Below are 24,916 nucleotides of genomic sequence, written 5' to 3' on the forward strand. Positions count from 1 at the left end.
CATGTGACAGTGGGTCACATGATCACTGGTTTGAAAATGACAATAATAATGTCACGTGAGTTTCTGTCAAATAACCATTAAGTGTTTAGCTGTTATCTTCGAGCTTATTATTATTTATAAATTAATAGATCCTTCATACATGTCCAACACTATCAATATTAATGGTGGTTGTTTTGTAGGATTGAGATGGTTTTCCTCCAAAACACCAGAAACGTTAATATTTCACACTTAATCAGGTACAAGCAACCCTTATACATTTTAACAATCCTCTGTAACGTAAAAGTGGACAAAAGAAATGGACTGCAACTTGGTAAGGTGTGAAACTGCTTTCAGTGCGGACGAACGACAGACTCACACTGAAAAAATTCTGCTTGAAACCGCGTCAACGCTGATCAGCATCGAAAAAATGCAACAGTGCGAGAAAAAGGAAGTGGAAAAACCACGCAGAGACTCCAAACCGGATCAGGATCTTGACAGAACCATCATGGATGACGATAAAGTAGATGCTTTAGCAATTGTTTGTACCTGGTAATTGGAAGGATTCGAATTTCAGGAATGTTCCAGCATTATATCAAACGAGGAGACGAGCATTGCCAGCGAAATTCTGGAACGCGGATCGTTCGTACCAAGAAAAGGTAGCGATGGTGACGACATGAACGGTCACATTTCTCACATTGACAGCCCGGAAACGGACACTTACCCCACGTCCGACGTGGTCCAGGGCGAGTCTTTGATGGACGACATCAGTTCTATGATTGGAGAGATGTTGTACGGGTACGACCAGGACAGTGTTGCCGATACTTACACGGACGACACCACTTTATTTCATGCGGAACTCGGTAAGGTTTTTGTTTGGGTTTTAGGACTGAAATCTAACTTAGTTTGGTGCTAGAAAGGAAACTGAGCGTTAAAAAAGATTCTCTAGAACGCAGGAAACGTAACAGTATACGCAGAAAATCAGCTCCAGGCGCACCGCGAGTGGACCAGGACGCTCAATATGGCTTCGAAAATCGAGCTTTCATGTCTCAACACGTTTACCTGGACAATCGTTTTGATCAACCGAAGAGGTATTGCAGTTTAGCTCAATTTGTTGAGGGTAAGACAAGAAACTTTTGGGCAACAGTATTGGCGTAAATCAGCTGACAGTTATGTGATTTACGCTAATACTGAACACGTGGTATTACCATTAAGGTATTAAATGGTACAGGAAGCGATATAGCTCGACGATCGTTTAAAAGACGACCTCCAAGCAAATCCTCCAAAACTGAAGCGAACGTAACCAGACAGAGCACGTTACACGAAGAAACTGAAAATATACCAGCCAGTTATCGTGGTAGCGTGACAAGTTTAAACAAATTGGCCAAAGAGTTGTCCAATGTGTCCGCCACCACTGTAAAAGAAGCGTTAGACAAGGATAGCGACAAGGAAAGTGAAACGGTAAGTACAACATCCATAGACAGTATACAGGTGTGGTAAATCCAAAACCGACCATAGGAAAACCGCGTAACGGACAGAGAAACGTAGATAATTGCATGCGCGGGACTAAGACAGTAAACGAAAAAAATATCAAGTAGGCTATATTTTCATTGCGCTGTTGCCAAAATCCAATACATTTTGTCGACGGTATTTGAGTGATACTTGGCGTTTGGCGACAGCGCGCTGAAAATATGGCCTACTTGATATTTTTTTCGTTTTCTATCTTAGTCCCGCGCATGCAATAATGTACGTTTCTCTGTCCGTTACGCGGTTTTCCTATGGTCGGTTTTGAATTTACCACACCTATGTAGAAACTAAAATAGAACTGAATTGCATGGAATGATTAGACAACATTTGTAGTGTTGCCAGCTACTATATATTTACCGTCAAGTGTACATAACACCCTTAAAAATCACGTGATCACTCTACCTGTCATCACGTAGGCGTTGCCTCTCTCTCCCTTTTCCAGTTCAAATTCCCCCCGGTGAGCGTGATTGTAGAGCCCCCCTCCCCGATACTGACCGAACAGATCAGATCCGAACGCATGGAGACGATTCGGATCGAGATAGAGGGCGCTGACGACGATCTGGATTTGCACAATCTCTGCTGCAAGTCGGACAAACTGTCCGTTAGTGACGTCAGCAACAACAGTTCGACCACCAATTTGTTGACGGTTAGTATCGCAGCAAAATGGAAAAACACGCCCACTTTTCAGTTTTTTAATTGCTTGTTTGTGCACCTTTTGTTTTAATTAGTTTGCTTGGTGTTGATCTATGTGAAGAACGCAGCTGTGTCTATGAAGAAATTGAATTGAAAAAATTATTTATTTAACGAGCCATGGGTAAGGAACGAGGGGTAGACCGCCGATAATTTTTTTGTTAACCTCAAAATGCCTTTTTGCATACAAAATACCTTGAAATGCTTCTATTATTGCTCAAAATGCCTTAAAAATGCCTCAAACCGAATTGATTTTCTAAGGTCAGGTGACTGTTTTTCCAAACTCTGACCAACAAAAAATATTTTTTTACGGTTGCCTGAAATTACGGATTACATTTTGACGTTTGCACGAATCTTCTAACTGTCATAGTAACCAAGTTGGCACGTGTCAAATAAATAGACACTTTAAAAGAAACAGTTGAAAAATTGGTAATTTAAATCTAGACAGTAGGAAAATAGTAAGGACCACGTCACGTGACTTGATAATTCAATTTTTGAGCTTGCAACATTGTAAAGGCCAGTTGACATGGTCAAAAGCAGTCACGTGACCTTAAAAATGCAGTTTAAACTTTGAAAAATGGCAAATTAAATTTAAAGCCGAAATTGCAAGAGACACATCACGTGACTTTGATTATGCCATTTTAGAGCTTGCAACAGTGTCGAAGCCAACTGACATCTGTCCAAAATAGTCACGTGACTTTCAAATGTAATTTAAATGTTGATCATTTGGTAAATTACATTTAGACAGTTGTAAAAGTTGAAATTGTAAAATACACGTTACGTGACGTTAATAATACAATTTTGAGCTTGCATCACTGTAAAACCTAGTTGACACCTGTCAAAAACAGTCACGTGGTCTTAAAAACGCGGTTTAAACTTTGAAAAATGGCAAATTAAATTTAGACAGTTGGAAAAACTTAAATTTGCAAAATACACGTTTCGTGACGTTGAAAATGCAATTCTGCATGTTCTTGCAACACCAGTTGCCATCTGTCAAAATTAGTCACTTGACTTTTAAAATTTGCAAAGAGACACATAACGTGACTTTGATTTCGTCATTTTAGCGCTTGCAACACTGTACAAGCAAAAATTAGTAAATTATTATAATAATTTGTAATGAATATTGTTTCTACTCAATATCATGTAACAAATTACATGTGTCTATGCTGTTCTGTTCAATTTTCAGTGAATTATGTTATATTTATACACTACATTTTGAAATATACAGACAATTCTTCAAAATACTCTCAAATGCCTTATAATGGGCCGCATTCGTTTTCACGCTCCCTGGAGTGAGCAGAGCGTTATTGACGTCACAATGACGTAATTTGACAGTTGGCCAAATTATGGTTTTCCCAAACTACGTCATCGTGACGTCAAAAACGCTCTGCTCACTCCAGGGAGCGTGAAAACAAATGCCGCCAATGTCTCACAAGACCTTAAATCACTACACTAAGACATCTACCCTTCGGTAAGGAGAGAGAACCATTGAAGGTGACAAATCAAATCATGTGACCAGAAGAAGTGGTTTCCATCTTTGTCTTTCCTTTTACCCTAAGTTACGATACCAATTTGGCAGGTGGAACACGATCCGTCTATGACTAGATCACCAGCGGCTACCAGAAGAATTTCCTGCTGTAGCATGCTGAATCCGCAGGATGCGGCTGCTTTGGCAGCCACAGCGGCTGCCACCACGAAAATCTACCAGGAAACTGAGAAAATTAGGGATAGAAAGAGTGAGGCAGACAAAGTGCAGAGAAGGAAGACTAAATTGCCGATAATCAATCCGTTGGTTCGATTACCGCAATGGCCTAGTGAGTATAGTGATTAGTGTACAGAGAACGTGTTACAACGGGGGAGTTGTAGATGTTGCCACTAGTGGTGGGGGCTTTATCAGTAAATGTCTGCTGGCCAATGCGGATACACTTTGCGCAGCTGTCAGTCCACTTATGGACCCCGAGGAGACTTTGATGGAAGGTTTTTACGAAAGATGCGTGATGAATAACTATTTCGGGATTGGAATTGATGCTAAAATATCACTGGATTTCCATCACAAACGTGAAGGTATTTTTAGACAGTAAATATTAAGCAATACATGATTGACTGTTATCCTATAGAACATCCGGAAAAATGTCGGTCCAGAGCTAAAAACTACTTATGGTACGGTGTGTTAGGTGGCAAGGAATTGTTGCAACGAACCTACAAAAATCTAGAACAACGCGTACAACTCGAGTGTGACGGCCAGAGAATACCTCTGCCAAGTTTGCAGGGAATTGTCATTTTAAACATCCCCAGGTGGGCGTTTAAATGTACTCAAAACGACCGTTTTAAAACCCAAAACTCACTAGGTTTATGGGCGGCATCAATTTTTGGGGTGGCACCAAAGAGGATGACATGTTTTTTGCTCCTTCTTTCGATGACAAAATCCTCGAGGTGGTCGCCGTTTTCGGTTCGATGCAAATGGCTGCTTCGCGGATGATGCGATTCCAGCACCACCGTATCGCTCAATGTCAGAGCATTCAGATTAACATTTTAGGTAAAAGACACTTAAAACTAATAAGAAATCTTGAAAAGTGTACTTGCAGGAGAAGAAGGAGTACCAATCCAAGTGGACGGCGAAGCCTGGATTCAACCGCCCGGAATCATACGAATTTTACACAAAAACAGAATGCAAATGCTGAGTCGTAATCGGGACTTGGAGAACTCGTTAAAGAGTTGGGAGGAGAAGCAACGGCAAAGCATCGCAGGACAGGGCGGAGCCAAGCCGAGATTGTCCATTTCAGGCACGGGACACGACAAATCTAGAACTAGCATCACCAGACAAAGCATGCCAGGACACTCAACTGACAGTTCGAAGAGTTTCCTGGGGGTCACGGTAGAGAAAATACGTCAACACTCGTTCAGTGGTGCGGTAAGTCAAATCCATTTCACAGGGCAGTGACGTAATAATTGTCGTTTCTTTTCTATTACTACTTGTGAACTGAGCGAGATATGGAGATTTCACGTCACAACTTCTCTTTTACCCTCAAATTAATTTCGAGTTGCAATTAGTTAGGAAATTGAGAGAGTCCAGTTTAAGTGTCAATAATTCACCATTTGATAGCCAATCAAAAAATAAGTTGACTTGCATTATGTCATTTTTCTGAAAAACGTTTCCTAAGGAAGCTTCAGTCCTCCAAATTTCAATTTAAAAAATCGTTTTATAGTTTAAAATTGAACATTCAAGACTTGTGAAAAACTTGCTTTTTACTATTAGGAATGGTCTTATGATTCGCTTTCTCAGACTGCCATCCTGGTTGAGTGTCTGAAACTGGCATTCAAGAACTAAAAAAAGTCCGGAAATCAAGACAAAGATTGTATTGTGCATGCAACTCATTTTTTACTACTAAAAATAGTATAAAAGTTGACTTTTAATGCTAGAACGGACCTTACTAAGACTAAAGAGAGTCCAAAAGTATATTGTCAAGACTTTAATTGGTGTGCAACTGAATTTTCTGGTCTAGAAGTAAATTAAATTTTCGGACTATTTTATTTCTAAAAATTAGTTCTCAAGACTAGTATTGTAGCATTTGGTACCAACATTTTTTACTTTTATTACTGAAGAAACTTGACTTTTGGAAATAGTCTTAAACTCGATTTTTCAGTCTTAAAAAGCACTAAAATCAGTCAATTTATTGCACCTATGAGTGTAGAAGTCAATTTAATAGTGAAGAAGTTTGAAATAACATTTTCAAGATTATGGTCAGTGGACAAACTAGCTTTTAGGCCTGATAAGTTAAAAATTTTGTAAAGATAGTCTTGAAACTCGATTTGAGGCACTGAAAACAGCCTTAAAACACTAAAAACAGTCTAGTTTATTAAGAAATACCCGAATTTTTAGCACTGAGGTGTCTAAAAGTCGATTTAATAGTGACAAAGCTTGGAATGCCATTTTAAGTCTATGAAGAATGTAAAAATTGTTTTTTAAGTTTGCTATGTCAATGACTTGGTGAAGATAGTCTTGAAACTCGATTTTCCAAGCTGAAAGCAGTTTTGAAGCACTAAAAATAGTCCAGAATTTGAAGAAAATGAAAAGCAAAGTAAGAAGCACGAAAAGTTAGTTTTCAAGACAAATTTCATGAATCTAATGTTAATGTCCTGCATCTAAGACTAAAATATTGAAATTTGTCTTTAAATTATGAAAACTTACTTCAAATGCAAATTTTAAGCTTCTGATGTCACTTTTCATTAGTTCAAGTCAATTTTTAAGGTTTAAATGTATGAATTTGTAGTAACAAATTCTTGAAAAAGTAGTTTTTATGTCTACAAGTCAGTTTTTAGTATTAAAGTCTCACGATTTGCATGAAAACTGGTTACAAACACAATTTTTAAGCTTCTGAAATTTTTATCTTTTCTAATTCAATTTTCAAAACTAAAGTCTTTTAGTTTGTCTGGAAACTATGAAAATTGGCTACAATAATATTTTTTTAAACTTCTTAAGTGAATTTTCCGTTTCCAAGACAATTTTTAAGTTGGGTTAGGTTAGTTTTGGGTCTTTGACCGTAATAACGGGTAATAAAGTGCTTGTTCCAAATTTGATCAATATTGCCCCAACGGTCTGACAGTTATGACAAAAAAAAAAACGATTTTTTAAACAGAAATTCTTTTCAGGAAAATGACATAATGAATGTCAACTTATTTTTTAATTGGCTATGGATTGAAAGTTCCCGTGAGGCTTCTTACGGTTAAAAATGCATCCTTGCACTCACGTGACCATATTTAAGATCAAAACGTTGCTTTGAAGGTCTCGTGATCATTTTTACGGTGGAGAGGAATTTCTGTATGTCACGTGACTATTTTCAAGAGTCCAATAATCTCTTAAAGGTCCCGTGACTCTTCTTACGGTTAAAAATGCATCCATGCAGTCACGTGACCATATTTAAGGTCAAAATGTCATTTTGAAGACCACGTAATCATTTTTACGATTGAGAGGAATTTCTGTAGGTCACGTGACTATTTTCAAGCGTCGAATAATCTTTTAAAGTTCCCGTGAGGCTTCTTACGGTTAAAAATGCTATCCTTGCAGTCACGTGACCATATTTAAGATCAAAACGTTGCTTTGAAGGTCTCGTGATCATTTTTACGATTGAGAAGAATTTCTGTAGGTCACGTGACTATTTTCAAGAGTTCAATAATTTCTTAAAGGTCCCGTGAGGCTTATTACGGTTAGAAATGCTATCCTTGCAGTCACGTGACCATATTTAAGGTAAGAAAACTCTAAGAAGTAATCTAAGACAAGAATGAATTTCAATATGACGTCACTGCCTCTTGCTCTAGGACAGAGTGGTATTTTTCGGAAAATTCCAGGTACCGCACATCGAAAAAGAGAAACACTCGGTCACATTTGTGGAACGTTTACCAGAACGAATGGACGTGGAGATGTTATTCAGCGAAGAAGAACACTATCTGCTGCTCAATTTCATTGAATGCGCCACCTCACTGAGCAAGTGGATCAAAATACTGGCCATTAGTCACACTTTAGAGGTTTTTCGCTATCACCATCTCCACCAAGTGGCTTGTAATTAAAGGTTTCTCCTTTCATCAGGCGGATTTGTACGCCCTAGCCACCAAAACTGACTCCTGCCTGGAAAACATCCATCCCCAAGGCAAATTGTTAACGGGCCCCGTGCTGAGAATCGAGTTTACCAAACTAGTGGACACGGTAAAGCAACTGTACGAGGAAAGTTGCTGTTTACTGCACGACAGAAGTGACAAATTAAAACTACGCGAAGACCTGGAAAGCAAATTGAGTGTCACTCTCGCCAATATGGAGTTTGAGTTGAGGAAATGCGTAATGTATGACACGCCAGCAGGAAGCTTAGTAAGTTTAATTGTTAACAAGTTTACTGGTGGATCTTTCATATACAAGTGTGGTAAAGGGAAAACCGTGTAACTGATAGAGAAACGTAGATAATTGCATGCGTGGGACAAAGACAGAAAACGAAAAAAATATCAAGTAGGCCATATTGTCAGCGCGCTGTTGCCAAACGCCAAGTTATTTTGTCGACGGTATTTGAGTGATACTTGGCGTTTGGCAACAGCGTACTGAAAATATGGCCTACTTGATATTTTTTTCGTTTCCTGTCTTTCTCCCGCGCATGCAATTACCTACGTTTCTCTGTCCGTTACACGGTTTTCCTATGGTCGCTTTTGGATTTACACACCTGTATTTCATTACAAATGGTATTCATATACAGTCATGTATTCATTACAAATATTTGTGTGTGTAGGTTTTCCTACAAACAGTACCTGAAGAAGGCGAACACAAAAAAAAGAAACTGTTCTGGTTGAAATTCAGGAAAACAGTGACCACTGAACGTCGAATGTCCAGTTGTAAGCGTGAGGTGGCTTCGTGGGGCACCCACGAGGTGGCCACGTGGCTGGACACGTTGCAACTGTCTGAATACATTGACAGTTTCGAAAAGAACGACATTCGCGGACGGGAACTGCTCACACTGGCCAGGAGGGACTTGAAGGATCTGGGGGTCACCAAGGTAAGTTTTTTTCCAGCTGCACCCAGTCAAACATGTGACAGGTGGTTTTTAGGTTGGACACGTAAAAAGGATTTTGCAAGCAATCAAAGATTTGTCGCAAGGCGTTTAAGACTTTTTCAAATTTATTAATAATCGTCATATCAGAAGGGTTAATATAAACGTACATTTTTAGCGATCGAAACCCTTCAATTACAATGGGGCTTTCCTGTGATTTTCTTTTTATACCATTTTCTCATTGAGAAGATTTTTAAATTGGTGGGAAACTAAAAATATTTAAAATTGTCGAATTATGGCAACTTCAAAAAGAACTTAAAGCACGTGACCATAAACACTGAAGTCAATGTAAGGGTCACATGAATGATTCAATTTTGATGGAAATGTTTGAAATGAAATGACAAATCATCTTTGAAATTTTAAAATTTCCGGAAAATTTATGGAAATTTTTCCGAAAAAATTGGAAAATTTGAAAATTCAAAAATAATTTGTTTTTTACATTTTTGTACTATTAACTTTGAAAAATTTTGAAAATAAAAAAAATGTATTTAAAATTTCTTGACAATTCTAGTTTTTAATTTTTCAAAAATCAAACTTGTGGTAAAAACTTCAGATTTCTAACCTGAAACGTTCCTGAGATATTGAGCAAAAATTGTAAAAAACGAGAGTCAACTTTGACGCCCTCTAGCGGCTAAACGGGGCAAGTTAGCCGTGCCCGCTTAGTGTCACGCGATAGCCCCATTCATTAGCTTGCTTTTGTTATACGGTGGTTTTATACAGGGTGTTTCAAATAAGCGAGTTATGAACAATTTTCTGGAAAAGTGCACTAAAATTTAGTCTAAATTGGGGATTTTTTGGGCCTATTATATTAACGGCGACCATTTTGGATTTTGCTCAATCAAAGTGACTTTCCTGACTAATTGCAACCTGGGGAACACAAATATAACGTACGTTTTGCTCTAACTTAGATGACCTTGAAAATATGTCAATTTTGACACTTTTTAAGGCGTAGCACCCTTGCAAAATGACATTTTGACAAATGACACTTTACGTCATTTTTGTACTATCAACCTAAAGGTATTTCGACAGTTGAGGTTAATTTTGAAAATAAACAATTTTTTTGAAAAAAATCAGGAGGTATCACACCCTTGAAATTTCTTGACAATTTTAGTTTTTTATTTTTCAAGGTTAAACGGTGCATGGTACCAAAAAAGTGTATGGAAGGTAAAAGTTGCATACCGTCGAGGTGCGTTTGTGGTACAAATTTCAGACCTCTAACCTGAAATGTTTCTGAGATATTGAGCAAAAATTGTAGAAAACGAGAGTCAACTTTGACGCCCTCTAGTGGCTAAACGGGGCAACTTAGCCGTGCCCACTCAACGTCACATGATAGCCCCATTCATTAGCTTGCTTTTGTTATACGGTGGTTTTGTACAGGGTGTTTCAAATAAGCAAGTTATGAACAATGTTCTGGAAAAGTGCACTAAAATTTAGTCTAAATTAGGGATTTTTTGGGCCTACTATACTAACGGCGACCATTTTAAATTTTCCTTAATCAAAGTGATTTTTTTAACTAATTTGAACCTGGGAAACACAAATCTGACGTCCGTTTTGCTCTAACTGGCACCGTTTCGGAGATGATATTAAAATTATGTCAATTTTGACACTTTAGGGCGTGGCACCCTTGCAAAATTACATTTTGACAAATGACACTTTACGACACTTTTGTAGTATTTACCTGAAGGTATTTAAGCAATTGAGGTTAATTTCGAAATTAAAAAAATTCTGAAAAAAATCACCCTTCAAAATTCTTGACAATTCTAGTTTTTAATTTTTTAAGGTCAAACAGTGCATGGGTACCAAATTTTATAGAAGGTAAAAATTGCATCCCATTGAGGTGCATTTATATTAAAAACTTCAGATTTTTAACCTGAAACGTTCAAAAAATTTTCTGAAAAAAATCAGAAGGTATGACCCTTTGCAAATTCTTGACAATTCTAGTTTTTAATTTTCCAAGGTCAAACGGTGCATGGTACCAAAAAAGTGTATAGAAGGTAAAAGTTGCTGCCCACAGAGGTGCATTTGTGGTAAAAATTTCAAACCTCTAACCTGAAATGTTTCTGAGATATTGAGCAAAAATTGTAGAAAACGAGAGTCAACTTTGACGCCCTCTAGTGGCTAAACGGGGCAACTTAGCCGTGCCCACTCAACGTCACATGATAGCCCCATTCATTAGCTTGCTTTTATTATACTGTGGTTTTATACAGGGTGTTTCAAATAAGCGAGTTATGGACGATTTTCTGGAAAAGTGCACCAAAATTTCGCTCAAATTGGGAATTTCTGCTTTCGAGTAGAGTGGTCAAAGTAGGCTGCTAGACCAAAAACAATTGAATATCGATACAAACATTTTACATCAAGTAGGCCTAGAATTTGATGTAGATTCCAAAAATTTGAAAAAAAATTATAAGTTTGATTTCTTGCTCAAATTTGGGACACCCTGTATACTGATGCAAATATCTACAAGATTCATATTTGTTTTTTTTTATAAAATGAAAATTAAACAAGCTACAAGGATGTTAAAAAATCATTAAATCACCCTGTAAACTACTCCATTGTACTGTCAACAATAACTCGATTATCTTGACAGTTATAGGATGGTTCAATATACCAATTTGTAGCCCTTGAAATTCTCTTTTGACCACCCTGTATAGCGTTTTTACCTAAAACGTCGAATAAGTGAGTTATTTACTGTTTAAACTGAGTTGTAAAGTTTGATTTTGACAGTTTTACTGTGACAAGCACAAACAACTCAAATGTCAAATTAAAAGCGCAAAGGTCACCTTTTAGCAGAGTTGTCATATTGGATTTGCCATAGACAATTTTAAATTTAGTTTCAAAATTATCTAGACAAATTATATTTTCTGGATTGAAATTAAATAATTAGTAAAATAATTATGAAGGAAAGCCCCATTATTAGACCTTAAACCAAAAAAAAAACCTTCCTTTCAAGTGTCACTGTCATCCTCAGATTGTACACGTCATCGCGGTATACAGGTGTGGTAAATCCAAAACCGACCATAGGAAAACTGTGTAACTGACAGAGAAACGTAGATAATTGCATGCGCGGGAGAAAGACAGAAAACGAAAAAAATATCAAGTAGGCCATATTTTCAGCGCGCTGTTGCCAAAATCCAATACCGTCGACAAAATGTATTGGATTGGATTTTGGCAACAGCGTACTGAAAATATGACCTACTTGATATTTTGTTCGTTTTCTGTCTTTGTCCCACGCATGCAATTATCTACGTTTCTCTGTCAGTTACACAGTTTTCCTATGGTCGGTTTTGGCTTTAACACACCTGTATATTTGACAATGCGGTGTTGTCAACTCTGAACGATTATAGCAATAGAATATAGAAACGACTTTTTTACGTAAAGTGTACTACTACACGACCAATGAGAAGTCTACATGAGCACCATTTGCGTAAATATCAGTAGAGTAGTTTGTGATTGGTCAAGACAAAGTTGTTGTCTGCAAGACAAAGCAAATGTTGTTGCACACGTAGACTTAACAACAAAACTATTCAACATTTAAACAATTAAACTATTTATGATAATATATAGGCCCACTGTGATTTCCAAAATGTGTTACTTCTAATATTTAAGTAAGGATATACTAGGAAAATAAGTTAAGCCGACCCTGTAGTGTGTAGAGACCAAAACTAGTCGGTGATTTTGATTTTGTTTTACTGTATGACTGGTGCTATATTTAAGGATCCAAAATGGCGGAATGACAATATATAGGGAGGCCCAAACCAGGCAAAAAAGGTCAATTAAATGATTTGACAGGATACAAATTATTGTAGTGACAACTTGGGTTTCCAAAATATATTGCCTTATCTAACCAAAAACATTTCCGCCGTAATCTCCTAATTATATAAGTTTCTCGTATATAGTTTTATACTTTTATAATTTATATTTACTATTTATACACTATAAACTGAAAGCAATTGCCTTTGTTGTTGTAAATGTAGCAATACACACAAACACGTACATTTAAAATTGTTTTTTTTACATTCAAATTTGGGTCCACTTTCACGGTTTTTAATAACAATTTATCGATTATATAGTATGTGGTGACAATCATGGTGTATTTACGTATAAAGCCTTTTGGACGAATAATATATTGTTTCCATCAAGCGTTTTACCTCAAATTAACCTAAAAAAATTGATATTTTACTATGTTGTTTGTTGTATTTGAATGTTAATAAGGTTTACTGTATGAAGGGCGCCATTTTTAATTTTTCTCTGAAACTTAAAGATTAAGATTTCTAGTGAACTGTCGCACAATTTAAATGTGTCCTTCCAAAATGTTAGAGAGTAATAATTTTATTCGTTTGTTCAATGAAAATTCGTATGATCTCGTTCCCTTCCTTTTTTTTTATATATACAGGGTGGTCCAGTTTTAAGTGTCACCAATCCATTGCCAATTGAAGGGCCAAGGAAAATACAGAATCCTTCAAATTTCTGTGTAAAAAATCGGTGGTTGGAGCAATTTTGATCAAATTTGGAACAAGCACTTTTGAAATTAATACTCATTATTAGAGTCCGGATTGAAAAAAGCACAAAAATCGTGAAAAAAAGCTTTAAAAAAGCACAAAACTCTTTCAGATATGCAAAATGTTTTTGAAAACATTTTTTAACTACTTGAGAGCATTTGGAAGGTTTTTGGACTGTTTAAACAGCATATTGAAGGTTCTGGAATGCTTTAGAGGCATTTGGAGTCTTTTACACAATTCACAACATTTTTTGGAAGCTTCCAAACTGGTTTAATATCTTCTGGGAGCTTCTAGACTAATTGAAGATTATTTGGAAGCTTTTAGAGTGTTTTAAAAGCTTTTGGAAGCTTCTAGACTGTTTTAGAAGACTTTAGGCTCGATTCTGGACTGCCTTTAAGGCATTTGAAGGCTTGTAGACGATTTTAAAAACTTTTGAAAGCTGTTAAACTGCTTTAGAAGCATACGGAAGCTTTTGAAAGCTTCTAGATAAATTGAAAAGCATTTGGAAGCTTTTAGAACCTTTTAGACTGCTTTGTAAGCTTTGCATGGCATTTTAGAGGTTCTATAGTGTTTTGGAATGTTTTTTCATTTTTCAATTTGGAAGATTTTCCTTAGGAAACGTTTTTCAGAAAAATGACATTATAATGCAAGTCAACTTATTTTTTGATTTGACTGTATGCTTAAACCTGGACCACCCTGTATTATAGTAATAAGTATACCATCAGAATAGATTAATAATTATTCTATCTAATAAACATTTACTGCAATACTATATACCGTTGGTTTTATTAAATTAATACTGACGTCACTTTTAGCAGCAGCAGTGCATCATGTATTCGTATCGTAGACACAACTCGTGAATATTTAAGGGACATCGTAGAGCCGGGACGCATGTTACTGGCAAATTGTCTAAAACACCCAAAAAATTTTAGAAAAACTGCCATTTTGGTTGACGTTTAAAACGTCACCTAAAAAACCTGCGCAGCCACAACAGTAACCAAGAACAATATTCGGATCGTCATCGCAATAATGGGCTGGACAGCCCACACACCAAGGACCGAGCCCAATAGCCCTTAAAGTCCCTGAAAGTATGCAACCAACATAGCATCTGCGTATAGTGTAATGGTGAATACGTACCTCTAACAGTTTTAGGGTTTCTGTTAATTATTTCACCCTCAACTGTGGTGATAAATACCACTAATACGGTAATGATGTACACTTTGAAATACAAGGAAAACATTTTTTGTGCGGGTTGTTTAAATGGTGGCCAACACAAAACTGTACTGACTTAATTGCAGTATAAGTAATAAGAATGTCATTTAGATAACAAGGAGGATGTTACTTAAAGGTAGTTTAACAACCTCAAGATAAGACAGGTATTTTTGAGGGGCATTATGGTGTACAAACCTCAAAGGCAATTCAAATATAAACATAAATAAAGTTTGGTAATTTCCATGAATTCCGTTGGAAAACAATAAATTTTGTAATTTTACTTTTAAAAATTTTGAAGCTCTCTAGCGACAAAATAGTACCGCTAACCCATCAACTTTTATACGTCAATAGAAAGCTTATTTCATTGGCTATCCATTGACGTATAAAACACTACTAAAAATGGTGCAAATAAACGAGTTAATGAAGATTGAACAAAAAAATGCACCAAAAAAAGTCACGAAAAAATTAGTCAAATTTGACGCCCTCTAGTGGCCAAACGGCACCACTAACCGACCGACTTTTGTACGTCAATGGAAAGCTCATTTTATTGGCTGTCCATCGGCATATAAAAGTATATACAAAGTGCTACAAATACGCGTGTTATTTACGGTTTACAGACAGGGTGTCCCAGAAACACTTTTTGTTGTGTTGACCCTAGAAAAATAAGGAAAAAAACACGGTTACATGAGCTACTATAGGTCGTGCGTATAAATTTCTTGAAAAACCGATTTTGGACTGAATTTTCGTAAGGTTGAAATTTGCCTGAAACACCACCACTATCCCAATGGGTTTTGCGTTATGTTGGCCACTTAGTGCAAGCGAAAATCGACCTTAATGATTTTATTTCTACTGTTTTGCTACGAGACTCACGTGCTCGGTTTGTGGGTATCAAATATCAGAGCCGATTTAAAAAAATCTGTCAAAAAAAATTAGAGTGGTTATACAGTCAAGGAAAACGCTTAGCTAGCTTTGGAGCCCTCTGGCGCCCAAACAAACAAACAGCGCGTTTTCGACGTCACGATGACGTAATTTAGCAAAAGCATAATTTAACCAACAGTCAAATTACGTCATTGTGACGTCAATAACGCTCTGCTCGCTCCATTGAGCTTGAAAACGAATACGGCCATAATTCCTATCCATTGACATATAAAAGTCTATATACAAAGTGTTGTAAATAAACGAGTTGTTTGACATCAAAACAGTTTTTTGAGACTGAATTTGACAGCTTTAACCTTCAATAACTCGATTATTTTGACAGTTACAGGGTGGTTCGATGTATCAATTTAAAAAGAATATATTTGTCAAATATGTGATCTAATACGAATTAACTTTAATTTTTTCAACTGATGTCTTGAGCTCCTTTTTTGACCATCCTGTATCTTATATTTTATTGTTTTTTCTGCACCCGCTCTTAGAACAAACGTGTATGACATAAAATTTGACGTGTAGAATCCAAAAATGCAATATTATACAAGGTGTCCCATTTAAACTAAGCAGCAGTTGATATCTTAGTTATTGGAAATTATTAGGAATTACTGGGCATTACAAGGAATAATTGTACTCAGGAGGTATTTTTTGAAAAAAAACAAGATTTAATAATTGTTATCAAGTTTATTCAAACACAAATCTAACCTCTTAATAGTATCGTTTCTCCCTAATATAACCACCATTTCCCCTATACTGGGACCTTCCTAAAATGTTAACTTAGTTACAATTTATTGCTGATTTTTATTGAACACAACAAACCTGAAGTCCACTTAGAATCATTCTAAGGTTTTTCATGAAAACAGCATGTTTGATACCATTCTCTTTACTAATACGACGCAACAGTGAGTTGAGACTTTCGCTAGTAATTTCCTCCTCATTCTGGCTGAGTTCATCTCGCAAATTTCGGAGGGCGGTGGAAATTTCAGCGTTTAAATCGTACTTTTGGGGCAAAATCCATACAAATCGCAGATCGGACGTAAACAAGTCTGGTAACTTTTCAATGCGGTTTTGGGCCCACACTAGAATTTTCTCTACGTAGTCCGGGGAAAGTTGCGTGTTATATTCGCTGAAATTTCATTAATTCACTTTTCTACTCAAAGGTTAGTTTCTTTGCGAATTAACCCGTGAAAATGTTTTTCAGCCAACTCTCTGGTTTGTTCTATCAACTTTTTCCTCAAACCGTCATCATTTAACCGTCTTTTCAACTCCAACCGGTTAAACTCCCACAATCTGTCCGCCATTAGTTTCCCAGAGTGCGAATTGACTTTTTTCAAGTCAAACTAGATTTTTGGGAAAATCAGGTTGTGGCAGAAAACTGTAATTTACTTACACACCTGTTGACTTAACTGGTCAATGGTGTAGCATTGGGGTTTTAATTGGGGTTTACCAAAACCCCCACCAGAAATCACGATAAAATTGAGCAAGGCTAAAGGAAACACGTGACTGTCCCGGTAACTGCCAATTCGAATATCCCCCTGACGTTTACTCAACTTAGAACCGTCCGCATTCATCAAAAGTGGTAAATGTCCAAATTTGGGGGGTTCCCATCCAAAAGCTCTTGACAAACACTTAATATTCACATAATATAATGCAATCCTACTCACTTGTACAGTAATAAGTGTTTGGTTGTAGAAATTTGCCATTCTACCCCTCTAAGCACGTGACTGACTTCCATCAAATGATCATCCACCACATTAGCAAAATGGTAAGTAGGATAACCGTCTGATTTTAGTATTACCGGGTCACCCTCATTTACTGACACATTATAACTAATATGCCCGTAAATCAAGTCTTGGAAATGCTCCTCTTTCTTGTCTAACTAACAGTTTGACAGTTTGGTTTTCCAACCAATCACAGATTACCATCAAAACTCACTTTAAATCGTATACAGTGCGGTTCACTCTTAACCATTCTACTGGAAACTTCATCAGAAGACAAGTGACGGCATTTATTGTCGTATTTAGGAATTTCTTGCGCTCTCAACGCCTCTTTTCGTATTAACTGAAGCCGCCTGTCTGTGCAGAAACACCGGTAGGCTGAACCATTTTGTAATAGTATTTCAATATGTTTTCTGTCATAAAACAATTCCCCTAACATCAAAACAAATGTGGACAGAGACTATCACTTACTTATAAATTTCAAGTCGTTCCGATTGCATATAAGGCCCGAACGAGCCCCCCTGGCGGGGCCCCTCGTTAATTTCAATGCCCGACCATTCCAAGTCTTCCTGCAGGGCTTCCACAGCCCCATCAACCTTCCTTGACTGATCCGTGTCTTCGATCCGCAAAATGAACGTACCGCCGTGTTTCTTCGCGTACAAAAAATTGTAGAGGGCGGTCCGTAAGCCCCCCAAGTGTAGATAACCTACAAACAGACTACAAAATCCTGAGGGGGATGGAAAACGGTATGATACTTACCTGTAGGACTTGGGGCAAATCTCACCCTGACTGGCTTACTACAGTAAAAACGTCCGAATTTTTTGATTGGCACCAAACACTTTAAAATTGTCGTAGTTGTTACCATTTTAGACCTACAAACACAATAATTTAATTATAAAATTCATGAAAACATAACCTAAATAAACAAATCCGCTACCGCATTTGACTATTTGACATTTGACGTTCTACACGCGACGTTGTCAGATCAGATGTTGCACCTTCACATTAATAGTTTAATAAACATTGTGCAGTAAATAAATTGAATTTAGATAAAGTATTTGATTTCTTCGTTGTTAGTTGAGTTTACTGTCTCACCACACAAAAACGGTCAATTAAAATTGACATAATAACTGTCTTTTTGGCAACATTGTATATCTGGAATTTCAATAGACAGTTGGGCACGTGACCCACTAACAACCATCGAATGATGTCACCACGTGACTGATGATCACCGACTCAGCTGTTTTTTGTTTATACTTTTTTTAGTTTCAATTTTTAAGTTCTTACGTAATTTGAAACCCATAAATACATCTAAATTAAGCTGTGGTTTGATCGTAGCCAATTAACCTGTATTTCATTGCCCATAAACGATTCATGATCAGAAACGTTAGAGTGTTGCTGCGAGCACGTTCTACTAACCCCACAATTTTAGTAGTTTCAAGATTTTTGCATTCTTCAGGTAGTAATTAAGGTTTTGTGTAGGTGAATTGGTACTTAGTTTTTTGCCAACCCAGATACACCAAAAATGGGTGACAAAATCCAAGTGGACAAGGAGGAACTGAGAAAGAGACTGACACCAATACAGTACCATGTCACCCAAGAGAAAGGGACTGAAAGACCCTTTTCTGGTATGTTATTTAATCAGCTGGTTTTTTTTTGTCTGAAAAACTTTTTTTAGGTTGTTACAACAAGGTCTACGATGAGGGACTGTATGTGTGTGTTGTATGTGAACAACCCCTATTCACTTCAGACACTAAGTACGACTCTAGTTGTGGTTGGCCAGCTTTTAATGATGTCCTGGACCAAGGGAAAGTAAAACTCACCCCCGATACCAGTGGAGGTAGGTTTTTCAGCTTATCCAGTTAGGTTTTTTCAGTGTGAACAAACCTAACATTGCTTATTTTTTGTTGTGTCATTCACCAATAATGTTCTAATCAATTTCACCTATAATCCCCTTATTATCCACATCCATATAATTATTATAACCTTGGGGTTTGGTTTTGGGTGCTTTATTTGTGCTTGATGGACTGTGAAATGATTACATGTTTAATTAACTTTGTGCTGATCTAATTTGTAGAGGTTTTGTGTGACTGTTGGTCACATGACATCAATCAGGCTTTTTCCCCAAAACGTCACGTGACTAATTGTCAGATGGTGTTTTCTAACTGATTTTAAGTATGCAGGGAAGCTAATGTAGTTGTTTTTTTTTTCTTCTATTGTTCCTGTTCCTGGTCTGGTCTGCGGGCACACACACGTACACACCAAACCACCATTTTGTTTTTTTATTATTTTTGGTTCACATTTTCATCGATCATCCGCTTTTTATGGTTTCATTTTTTGTTTTTTGCCCCTCACATTATTCCCCCTGACGTCCTACACTGTCACCTACCCCCACCCAATCAGTGGGAGCAAACCTTTTACTCCTCATATCCCAACCAGGCCGAGTGAGGACCGAGGTCACGTGCGCCCGTTGCGGCTCTCATCTGGGTCACGTGTTCAACGACGGACCACCTCCCACAAAGAAACGATTCTGCATCAATTCGGCCAGTTTAAATTTTATTCGTAAAAATGACAGTAATTAAGTTGCTAAACTAATAAATCAGGTTAGAAAAAAAATAGACTGGTTTTGAATGTGAGAAGCAAAGAAGTAAACGTCACATTCAAAACCTGTCTAGTGCAGTATTTGCCTCATCCAATTTTTGTATGTGACGTCATTTAACACAGTTGGTAATGAAACAACTGTTGAATTACGGCATATCCGTTATTTGGCACACTAATGCAAAATCTATCTCCATCTTTGTCTCGTTGTGTAATAATTAAGGAAAACATAACGGGTGTTCAATAATTGTTATAGTCGTAGTTGGCTGTGGTTCTCTCGTTTGATAAGTTCGTATATGCTTTGAAATGACAGCTGTCATATAATAATTGTTTGCAACGTTATCTAAGACGTACGCTTTTTGTGACAATTGCCATCCATAGGCGACCTGACCATAACAATTATTGAACACCCGTTAGTTTTAAAAAAGGAAAGTAGGATTGTTTGCAATTATTGTTATTATACACTGACAATGTTTTATTTTTATAAATACTAATTTAGTTGAGGTAGTGTTTATAGTAGTTTTCTAATATACAGGGTGATTCAGGTTTTAATACACAAATTTTAACCGCATATTCTACGTCCAAGAATAATCGCAGTTTGCTCTATAAAGTATATCCCGGAAATGCGTTTTTCAGGAAATACTGGGTGTTGAAGTTTTATAAAAAAAAAACAAAACACAAAATTCCACGCCAACAATTGTTTTTTTATAAAACTTCAACACCCTGTATGTCCTGAAAGACGCATTTCCGGGATAGAGTTTATAGAGTAATTGGGATTATTCTTGGACGTAGAATACGCGGTTAAAATTTGTGTATTAAAACCTGAATCACCCTGTATATCAGAGTGGTTGGGTAAAAAAAAAATATTCAAAGGGTCGAGAAACTTATATGTATTAAAAAAAAAAAACAATTTAATACCACACACTTGTTGGCAACAATAGTATGTTTACGCAATCACAATTTGTCATAAATACTAGTGCAAAAATACTATTACTAGTTTTTATTTCCCCTCAGCACACTCCTCTCATCATGAAACTTTTTCTCATATAGTATATAATCATTATATAATGTATACACAAGTCTATTTGAAAATATAAAGTATATAGAATTATTAAAATAAAACCTTTATACAGGGTGTCCGCTGCCTCATCAGTTGATTAGTTTTAATTTTTGGGACACTCTCTGTATATTAGGCTAAATAAGAATAAATATTAAAAAAAAAAAACTTTTTACACCTTAATAAAGCTTGCAACAGTTAACGTATGTACAGTTTAAACAAATCAGTTCAAGGGAAAGGTTAAAATGGCACTGAACCTGTTCTGAAGTTGAAACTTTGTGATGTTTTATTGGTTATATAGGCAATTAAAAAGAGTTATAGACTGACACACTGGATTTAGCTATTTATCCACCAATCATAAAAATAATATCATAACGCTGCTACTTATTGTGAAATTAGGCACAGTCTCATGTCATTTATACAAAATAAATGCTCTTCTACTATTGTGCGCAAGATTAGAATTCCAACCGAAATGGCGGATTTCTAATTCGGCCCACTTTGATATAGTCGTCGTCACTTTTAACAAAAAACCCATGACGTAATCAGTCCCCCGCCCCTCCGGGGGGACTCTACTTAGCGCTAGTGCTGTTTGGCCGCGTCCTTAGCCGCTAGAATCAAAGGGGTCAGGCTGGCCAACGGTCGGGCCAATTTTAAGAATGGATGCTTTAAATCAAACAAAAAAATGTTAGGGGGAGTAGTATCAGATTTTACTAAAGTCTGTTATTATTATTAAGTTGGCAGCATTAATGGGAGCGATGCACGTCATCAGTGAGTTTGACGTTTTGAAAATGCATTCGTATCAGAGATATAAAAGCGGTCATTTTCCAATTAAATTGCGCATTAAATTGTACAATTAATTAAAATTGGAATTAGTTCGGGTTTAATGGAAAAATTAAACATCTGGCAACGTGGCGCGTTAAACGTCAATGAGGTGCATCGGCCGATTATCAAATTTCATTCTTGAATGTTTATTCATACTAAAGTCCGTTTCAGGGCTAGTGGCAGAGACTTAATAATAATAATAAGTGTCGTTCCTTTTCTGTTAAATGTAAACTGAGCGAGATAGAAATTTGACGTATCAACATAATTAAAAAAAAAAACCGGTGTCACGTGACAAACTGTCAACTGTCTGAGGGAAACCCGTTGAGATTTTTTGACGTTTGGTCTCCCGCTTTAAAACGGAATTGTTTTACGTACCTTGAGTAGATCGCGCGCAGACGACCGTTTGTCAACGTCAACAGCCAAACACTGGTCCAAAAAGTCTTGGAAAGCGGAAGACAGTCTTTCCTTCTCTTTGATCACCGGTTTCCCATTGGTTGCGATCAAATAGAGCGCCCTCAACGGGTTTTCGTTCAAATACGGTGGTTCGCCCTCGATCATTTCAATCGCCATGATGCCCAACGACCACACGTCAACCTAAACCAAAACCTTAGAACTAGGGAGCAGAGCAAATTTGACAATTTCAATTTTTGTTAAATTACGTCACGATGACGTCAAATACACTGTTGCAATGTAGCCTTTATTTAGAATTAAGTGGAACCAACCTTAGGACCGTACAATTTCCTTGTAACTACTTCAGGAGCCATCCAGTAGGGGGTGCCCACCATTGTAGTTCGTTTGGACTGTTCCGGACTAATTTGAGCGCAAAAACCAAAGTCCGCTAAAAAAACAGGAACTTCAGTCAATCAACAACAAACTGGCAACAACGCTTTACTTAATTTAACGGAACCATCTAAACCCAACAGAATATTGTCCGATTTAATATCGCGATGAATAACTTGGTTGGAATGTAGGAAATCCAACGCCTGCAACACCTCCCTGCAAACAGCTGCAATCTGTCCCTCGTCCATACACGTTTCGGTCACCACGTCAGTCAAGGAACCACCCGGCAAATACTCCATCACCACCCATAATTCCTGTCATTACAAATTTAAATCAACCGCGACTAAAAGCTGACGGAACAAACGCACCTCATTCACCAAATAGCTGTCTAAATAGTTCACAACGTTGCTGTGTTTGTTCTCCCGCATCACCAAAATTTCATTAATGATTAATTCCTTTTTGGGTTGTTGGGATAAGTTCATTTGTTTTATGGCCACCTCCATTCCGGTGCTGGTTTCGATTGCAGTGTAAACTGTACCCGAGGCTCTAATTTAAACAAAAGCTTGCTACATAATTGAAATATCCAGTAAAACTAGAAAATTTTATAACTTAAAGTTAAAAGTGGCACAAGTGTCATACATTTGATTAATAGACAAGATGGCCGTGACTTTGCAAATCAACTGTCAAACGTAGATATAATGTCATCTGTCACTTTATTTAAAGTCAGGTTATAGATATGAGTGCAACAAAGAGAGAATACTTGTTGCTTTTTTTGACCAATCATAAACATACCCTTGACCGATTTTATCCAACTTTGTGTATTTCCTATTGGGATCGCCGACAGAGACGATACTGCGCAGTTTTTCCAAGATTTCCTCGTCAGACATTTTCTTTTTTCGTTTCTCTGAAGCGGCGCGCGACATTTCCGGGCCCGGAGGGTTCTGAAACCATTATTAATGCATTAAGGGAATTTTTAAACTTCCAATTCCTTAACTCACTTTATTACGATCCAGCACGGTGGTGGCGCTTCCGGTACTGTTTGAGTTGACAGTGGGCGTGACCGACGCAGTATTTACGTGAGACGGACTTAAGCTATTGAGTGTAGGGGGCTTTTCCTCCTCCACAGGCTTTGTATACTTTAAATAACAATGTTAGGTTTGTGCCAGTGGTGGGTTTGGTGACTTACAATGCTTTTAGTGCGCTCAGGTCTGCTGGCGATTGGAGGGGGAGGACCTTCGTCTTCAATTTCAGAACTGGTTGCGTGCGCCGGACTGGGATAAGAATGGGATCCCCCTTCAATGTCTGTTGGGGTTGTACTGCTCGGACTTGAGCTTGACACACGGCTTATGGATGATCCTAAAATTGACAGTAATTTTACGTCAAGACATTAAACAATATGGCCGCTTTCAACATGATGCTGTTTACATCAAAAACTTACCAGAATGAGTGGTTGTGGTGGTTTTGGTCATATACTTTGCATTAGGGGGCTCTTTTGAACTATTATCATACCATGTAAGCACATCCAACACTGCTTGGGGATTATTCTTTTGTTCCTGTTTGCTAATGTTTGAGTTCATCAGCAAACGGGACCATGCCTCTGGCATACCCTGAAACAAAATAGAATGCCAACAATACCACTACACAACCTAAATAAGTGCTACTATTCAAACATTCTCAATGCAACTAAATCAGAAAACTGCTACTACATGATTACTAAATTACTTACTTTTAAAGGCAGCTTGTAAAAAGGAGAACCATTATTAATTCCCAGAGTAAAAAAATAGGAAAACAAGCCCCTACTCTACTCTATCATTACAAAAGCACTGTGGTACTTACAGTGAACTCCCCAGACACTGGATCGAACCCCACATGAACTGTATGCTCAAAATTAGTAGGATAAGAAATTTCTATCTTCTCTGAAGAGTATTTGGATAGGGTGGAGACTTTTTTGATTTTAAGGTTTTTCTTTTTCCGGTCCGCATCCTCAGGCTCTTTGGGCAACGGTCGGTCCACGGTTATGGTGTTTACGAACTCGTTGCCCCTGTTCGATGTGAGCCGGACGGGGGGCGCGGGTGGCTTTTCGTCATCCGAAGACATGCTGACTGAAAACAATTACGTTGATTTGGTTATTGCTTGTAGTAAAGTTTTTTAATGGGCGGGACAATGAGGAATGCGTCAGCCAGTTCAGGAAGGTCCTTTTTATCTCGTGTTGATACTTACGGGAAAAATGACAGGCGGAAGGGATGCAACACACTTCGAACTGTTTGAGGGGCTGCGCCGTTTGGGACACGTTGTAAACGAGACGTTCACATTAAGCAAATAATAAACTGTTGTTTAAAAAGATATTTCGTTTTTTACGGCAACCATTTTACGATTTTCCATTTTAGGGTCGGGATTACAAAAATTCTATTCTACTCGACCACTGAGTGTTTCACTCTGAATACGTTAATTAGTGTTTCTGACAAAGATAGGAAACGCTTTGACATCTGACACATGTTGTAAATTTGAGAGTGGCTCACGTGA

At 37.4% G+C, this 24,916-nt stretch overlaps 5 protein-coding genes across 16 annotated transcripts in view; 2 read left to right on the forward strand and 3 right to left on the reverse strand.

The window, feature by feature from the left end:
• LOC145737606 (diacylglycerol kinase eta-like) overlaps nucleotides 1-14,053 on the forward strand; it is a 37,535-nt gene extending 23,482 nt beyond the window's left edge. For 6 of the 11 annotated variants that reach the window (XM_081992348.1, XM_081992350.1, XM_081992353.1 and 3 more), the window contains 15 exons: nucleotides 180-236; nucleotides 334-499; nucleotides 554-839; nucleotides 893-1,096; nucleotides 1,208-1,437; nucleotides 1,946-2,149; nucleotides 3,773-4,007; nucleotides 4,060-4,257; nucleotides 4,311-4,488; nucleotides 4,542-4,729; nucleotides 4,779-5,104; nucleotides 7,540-7,716; nucleotides 7,778-8,053; nucleotides 8,463-8,726; nucleotides 8,779-14,053. In XM_081992348.1, the coding sequence (XP_081848474.1) occupies nucleotides 180-236; nucleotides 334-499; nucleotides 554-839; nucleotides 893-1,096; nucleotides 1,208-1,437; nucleotides 1,946-2,149; nucleotides 3,773-4,007; nucleotides 4,060-4,257; nucleotides 4,311-4,488; nucleotides 4,542-4,729; nucleotides 4,779-5,104; nucleotides 7,540-7,716; nucleotides 7,778-8,053; nucleotides 8,463-8,726; nucleotides 8,779-8,835 (3,046 nt within the window). In that variant the 3' untranslated portion in view covers nucleotides 8,836-14,053. The remainder of the gene's footprint in view (nucleotides 1-179; nucleotides 237-333; nucleotides 500-553; nucleotides 840-892; nucleotides 1,097-1,207; nucleotides 1,438-1,945; nucleotides 2,150-3,772; nucleotides 4,008-4,059; nucleotides 4,258-4,310; nucleotides 4,489-4,541; nucleotides 4,730-4,778; nucleotides 5,105-7,539; nucleotides 7,717-7,777; nucleotides 8,054-8,462; nucleotides 8,727-8,778) is intronic. The other 5 variants (XM_081992351.1, XM_081992352.1, XR_014180432.1 and 2 more) reach the window with 4 other exon arrangements.
• A 37-nt stretch (nucleotides 14,054-14,090) lies between these two features.
• On the reverse strand, nucleotides 14,091-16,034 carry LOC145737903 (uncharacterized). The gene is made up of 3 exons (XM_081992742.1): nucleotides 16,028-16,034; nucleotides 14,248-14,436; nucleotides 14,091-14,188 (listed from the first exon to the last, which is right to left on the reverse strand). Exons 1-3 carry the CDS (start codon nucleotides 16,032-16,034, stop codon nucleotides 14,091-14,093), a joined length of 294 nt encoding a protein of 97 aa, XP_081848868.1.
• A 48-nt stretch (nucleotides 16,035-16,082) lies between these two features.
• Nucleotides 16,083-18,078, reverse strand: LOC145737836 (nondiscriminating glutamyl-tRNA synthetase EARS2, mitochondrial-like). Its single transcript, XM_081992675.1, has 8 exons — nucleotides 17,896-18,078; nucleotides 17,608-17,842; nucleotides 17,354-17,549; nucleotides 17,083-17,297; nucleotides 16,813-17,035; nucleotides 16,601-16,758; nucleotides 16,238-16,544; nucleotides 16,083-16,182 (listed from the first exon to the last, which is right to left on the reverse strand). Exons 1-8 carry the CDS (start codon nucleotides 17,999-18,001, stop codon nucleotides 16,084-16,086), a joined length of 1,539 nt encoding a protein of 512 aa, XP_081848801.1. The 5' UTR covers nucleotides 18,002-18,078; the 3' UTR covers nucleotide 16,083.
• A 277-nt stretch (nucleotides 18,079-18,355) lies between these two features.
• Nucleotides 18,356-20,722, forward strand: LOC145737844 (methionine-R-sulfoxide reductase B1-like). 2 transcript variants are annotated; one of them, XM_081992684.1, is made up of 4 exons: nucleotides 18,356-18,595; nucleotides 18,651-18,764; nucleotides 18,815-18,976; nucleotides 19,540-20,722. In XM_081992684.1, exons 1-4 carry the CDS (start codon nucleotides 18,511-18,513, stop codon nucleotides 19,716-19,718), a joined length of 540 nt encoding a protein of 179 aa, XP_081848810.1. In that variant the 5' UTR covers nucleotides 18,356-18,510; the 3' UTR covers nucleotides 19,719-20,722. The 2 variants fall into 2 exon arrangements, with proteins under 2 accessions (XP_081848810.1, XP_081848811.1); XM_081992685.1 differs by having other exon boundaries at nucleotides 18,362-18,595; nucleotides 19,576-20,722.
• Nucleotides 20,609-24,838, reverse strand: LOC145737833 (serine/threonine-protein kinase Pak-like). The gene is made up of 11 exons (XM_081992673.1): nucleotides 24,614-24,838; nucleotides 24,230-24,495; nucleotides 23,832-24,000; nucleotides 23,580-23,749; nucleotides 23,392-23,529; nucleotides 23,186-23,334; nucleotides 22,762-22,939; nucleotides 22,506-22,707; nucleotides 22,336-22,451; nucleotides 21,989-22,207; nucleotides 20,609-21,454 (listed from the first exon to the last, which is right to left on the reverse strand). Exons 2-11 carry the CDS (start codon nucleotides 24,488-24,490, stop codon nucleotides 21,371-21,373), a joined length of 1,686 nt encoding a protein of 561 aa, XP_081848799.1. The 5' UTR covers nucleotides 24,491-24,495; nucleotides 24,614-24,838; the 3' UTR covers nucleotides 20,609-21,370.
• Between the last annotated feature and the right edge of the window lie 78 nt (nucleotides 24,839-24,916).

This window comes from Ips typographus, linkage group LG14, assembly GCF_016097725.1.
Source record: "Ips typographus isolate SLU linkage group LG14, UJ_Ityp_2.0, whole genome shotgun sequence".
In the NCBI taxonomy this organism is placed as follows: Eukaryota; Metazoa; Arthropoda; class Insecta; order Coleoptera; family Curculionidae; genus Ips; species Ips typographus.

Coding starts and splice junctions, on each gene's coding strand:
- LOC145737836 (XM_081992675.1), bottom strand. CDS start 18,001: ATGGTAACAACTACGACAATTTTAAAGTGTTTGGTGCCAATCAAAAAA. Junction 17,298..17,353: donor CGCACTGTATACGATTTAAA/GTGAGTTTTGAT, acceptor TCAAACTGTTAG/TTAGACAAGAAAGAGGAGCA. Junction 16,183..16,237: donor TGATTCTAAGTGGACTTCAG/GTTTGTTGTGTT, acceptor TTAACATTTTAG/GAAGGTCCCAGTATAGGGGA.
- LOC145737903 (XM_081992742.1), bottom strand. Junction 14,189..14,247: donor TGGCTGCGCAGGTTTTTTAG/GTGACGTTTTAA, acceptor TGGGTGTTTTAG/ACAATTTGCCAGTAACATGC.
- LOC145737844 (XM_081992684.1), top strand. CDS start 18,511: ATGATCAGAAACGTTAGAGTGTTGCTGCGAGCACGTTCTACTAACCCC. Junction 18,765..18,814: donor GACTGAAAGACCCTTTTCTG/GTATGTTATTTA, acceptor AACTTTTTTTAG/GTTGTTACAACAAGGTCTAC. Junction 18,977..19,539: donor CACCCCCGATACCAGTGGAG/GTAGGTTTTTCA, acceptor CCACCCAATCAG/TGGGAGCAAACCTTTTACTC.
- LOC145737833 (XM_081992673.1), bottom strand. CDS start 24,490: ATGTCTTCGGATGACGAAAAGCCACCCGCGCCCCCCGTCCGGCTCACA. Junction 23,750..23,831: donor CACCACAACCACTCATTCTG/GTAAGTTTTTGA, acceptor TGTCAATTTTAG/GATCATCCATAAGCCGTGTG. Junction 23,335..23,391: donor CCGTGCTGGATCGTAATAAA/GTGAGTTAAGGA, acceptor TAATGGTTTCAG/AACCCTCCGGGCCCGGAAAT.